This window comes from Chaetura pelagica, unplaced genomic scaffold (assembly GCF_000747805.2).
Source record: "Chaetura pelagica isolate M959 unplaced genomic scaffold, ChaPel_1.0 scaffold530, whole genome shotgun sequence".
Classification (NCBI taxonomy): domain Eukaryota; kingdom Metazoa; phylum Chordata; class Aves; order Apodiformes; family Apodidae; genus Chaetura; species Chaetura pelagica.
Genome location: NW_009951793.1, coordinates 332101 through 334881, shown reverse-complemented (window position 1 = coordinate 334881; position 2781 = coordinate 332101). Strand labels below are relative to the sequence as shown.

The window sequence follows — 2781 nt, the reverse complement described above, 5'->3', positions numbered from 1 at the left end:
GAACGCTGCTTAAAGTCTTCTTTTGCGGATAAAGAGTGAAGAGAGAAATCCCTCCTCGCTTGGGAATCGTGGGAGAAGTGGGGAAGGCCCTGGGGATTCAGGGAATCGTAGAATCGTGGAGTGGTTTGGGCTGGAAGGGGATTCAAAGTTCATCCGATTCCAACCCCTGCGTGGGCAGGGACGCATCGCTAGGCCGGGTTTCTCCAAGCCCCATCCAACACTTCCAGGGAGGGGACAAAACGATGCGTTGGGAGTCGAAGAGAGAAGTCAGGCAATTCTTTAATAAATTAAGTGTTCCCTGAAGCTTCAGAAGTGTCCTCATCTTCCGTGCATGTTACAAACTCTTCGCTTCTCAGCATATGACGGGATAAATTTAGTTTTACTGTGTTACTTGCTGGCTTGTATTCCATGGGAGGTGGCTTTGGTAGTTGGTCTGGGTAATATTTTGAACAAACAGCAGTGGAATAAGTAGCACATATCACCAGTATCTTTTTATATTGCAGAGGGAAAATACCACTCCTTTCCTAAATTTTAAAATAATTACCTAATCTGTAATAGAACAGGAGAAAATGGCCTCAAGTTGCAACAAGGGGTGTTTAGATTGGATATTAGGGGAAAAAAAAAATCACCAATAGGGTTGTCAGGCACTGGAATAGGCTGCCCAGGGAAGTGGTGGAGTCACTGGATACCCTGGAGGTATTTAATGCATGTGTAGATGTGCTCAGGAGCATGGTTTAGGGGTGGAGTTGGCAGTGCTGGGTTGGACTTCTGATCTTGAAGTCTTTTCCACCTGAAACGGTTCTATAATTCTAAATGACTGAACTGAATTTACTTGCTTCATTGTTAGAAAAGCTTCTGTGGAAGACTTTGTGAGGCTTCACTGAAAATTTGGGATTAATGAGATATTAGGGTGCTGACTTTCGTTAAAGGGGAAAGGGAAATGGAAAGGGAAGGGAGAGGAGAGGAAAAGGAAGTGGAAAAGGAAAAAGGAAAAAAAGAAGGATGAAGGGGGAAAGGGTTGGCAGATAAACACAAGTGCCAGGAAGGAGAGGAGAAAAATAAGAGAATCTCCAGCCTTTTAATTTAGTTTGTACGTGTGTTAATGCTCCAGAAAATCAGTTCTTTAACAGTCTTTCATTCTCGGAGTGCTTAAATGGCACCCTGCCTGAAGTGAACCAGAAAATTGCTGACTTGGAATGAGAACTAGAAAGATACCATAGCATTAACCTGGTGACTACAGACAAGAAAAATCTGGTGCTGCAGTATCATCTGGTAGTTCAGTTAAGCAGTATCTGCTTCTTCCAGGGCCCATGCTGTAAGAACAGTGGCTTCTGATCCCATGTACTACAGTCTGTGTACTGGAAATTAGTGATTTTTTAGTAGGAGAAGGGAGTACAGTGGGAAGGGATGGGGGAGAATCCCAGTGCCCTTAAAACTAGAATAAAAACTTGCAGTACTTCATGAAGTAGTTGTGGTTTCTGTCAGCATTTAACATCCATGTGTGTGAGCACATATATTAGGTAAGGAAGATGAAAAGAAGGGCCAAAAGTGAAATGAGGACAAGAACCTTGGAAGAAATGCTGGGAGAATGTAGGATTACAATTCTGAACTGAATAAAAACCTGTAGCTAACATAGGTGTCAAACACCATACAGGGCAGCGAGGAACTGAGTGCTTAACAGTCGCTTTTGTGGGGTTTTTTTGTTGTTGTTAAATGCACTGAAAAATGTTGAATTTCCAAACAAATACTCAGACCTGAACAGCTCCAGATGAGAGAATCATCTCCCTGAGATGCTCAAAGACAAAGGCACATATGTTTCCTTTACAAATGCTTCAGGGAGTTGTTATTGAGGGGGGAAAAAAAAAATTATGCTAAGCTCTGGTCAGGATGTGCCCTGCCTGTAACACAGGGGTTTGTTCACCTTCCTAGGAGAAACCTCTGCATTTCAGCACAGCTGTGTGCCTGAGTTCTCCTTGGACCAAGCAGGATTACTACTGTAGTAATACACTGGGAAACTAAGCTGTCTGGTTTATCTAGGGTCTCACAGTGATTCTCCAATTAGAGGGAAGCCCTGACAGCTCCTTTCCCTGAGGCAGAGACTTGGGAAAGGCCAGGCAGCCCACCCCTGCCTTGGTGTGTGAGGTGAATGCATAGCCCTGTGTGCCTGGTTGCTGTATGCACAGATGCTAACGTGTGCACAGCCTCACAGTTGGTAGGGTTTGGGAATCAGGAGTTCAGAAAGCTTCTCCAGGAGTTTGAGAGCAAGAGAAAGAGGTCCAGCGTCTAATTTTTTATTTTTATTTTTTGTGTGGGGGATTTGCTTCAGAAATTGTTCCTTCTTTGCATGGTTTTACTACATTTCATTTCTTGCTAGACTTCATTTCCTCAAAAAAAAATTTAAAATAATAAATAAATAAAAAAAAAGCTGTGGAATTTCCTCACTGCACCAACCATCCTGGCTGTTCTAGCAGTAGCTCTTCATGGCTACTTCTCCACTTACACCAGGTAGGTGCTGAGGCAAGAGCCAAGCATTTCTGTTTCTAGCACTGCCTCTCAATATATTGTGTCGTTCTCCTGCCAGCTGAGTTTTTTGACGTATGATTTTAAGTGATGCCAGAAGCATCACAGTCTAGCACTGTGCATCCTTCTGTGCCTGTTGCTTTGTGGGGAAGCGAACACTGAGTGCACACTCTCTCTCCCCTCTCATAGTAATTAGCTAGAGACATCCCTTAGGACTGCAAAAGCTCATCAAACAGTTAAGGACCTGCATATCATAGTCAT

At 43.5% G+C, this 2781-nt stretch overlaps 1 protein-coding gene across 1 annotated transcript in view; it reads right to left on the bottom strand.

Annotated features, from left to right (window-relative positions):
- CBY1 (chibby homolog 1 (Drosophila)) overlaps positions 1–841 on the bottom strand; it is a 4572-nt gene extending 3731 nt beyond the window's left edge. The window contains exon 1 of the mRNA XM_010005947.1: positions 833–841. Coding sequence (XP_010004249.1) covers positions 833–841 — 9 coding nt within the window. The remainder of the gene's footprint in view (positions 1–832) is intronic.
- Positions 842–2781: the final 1940 nt, after the last annotated feature.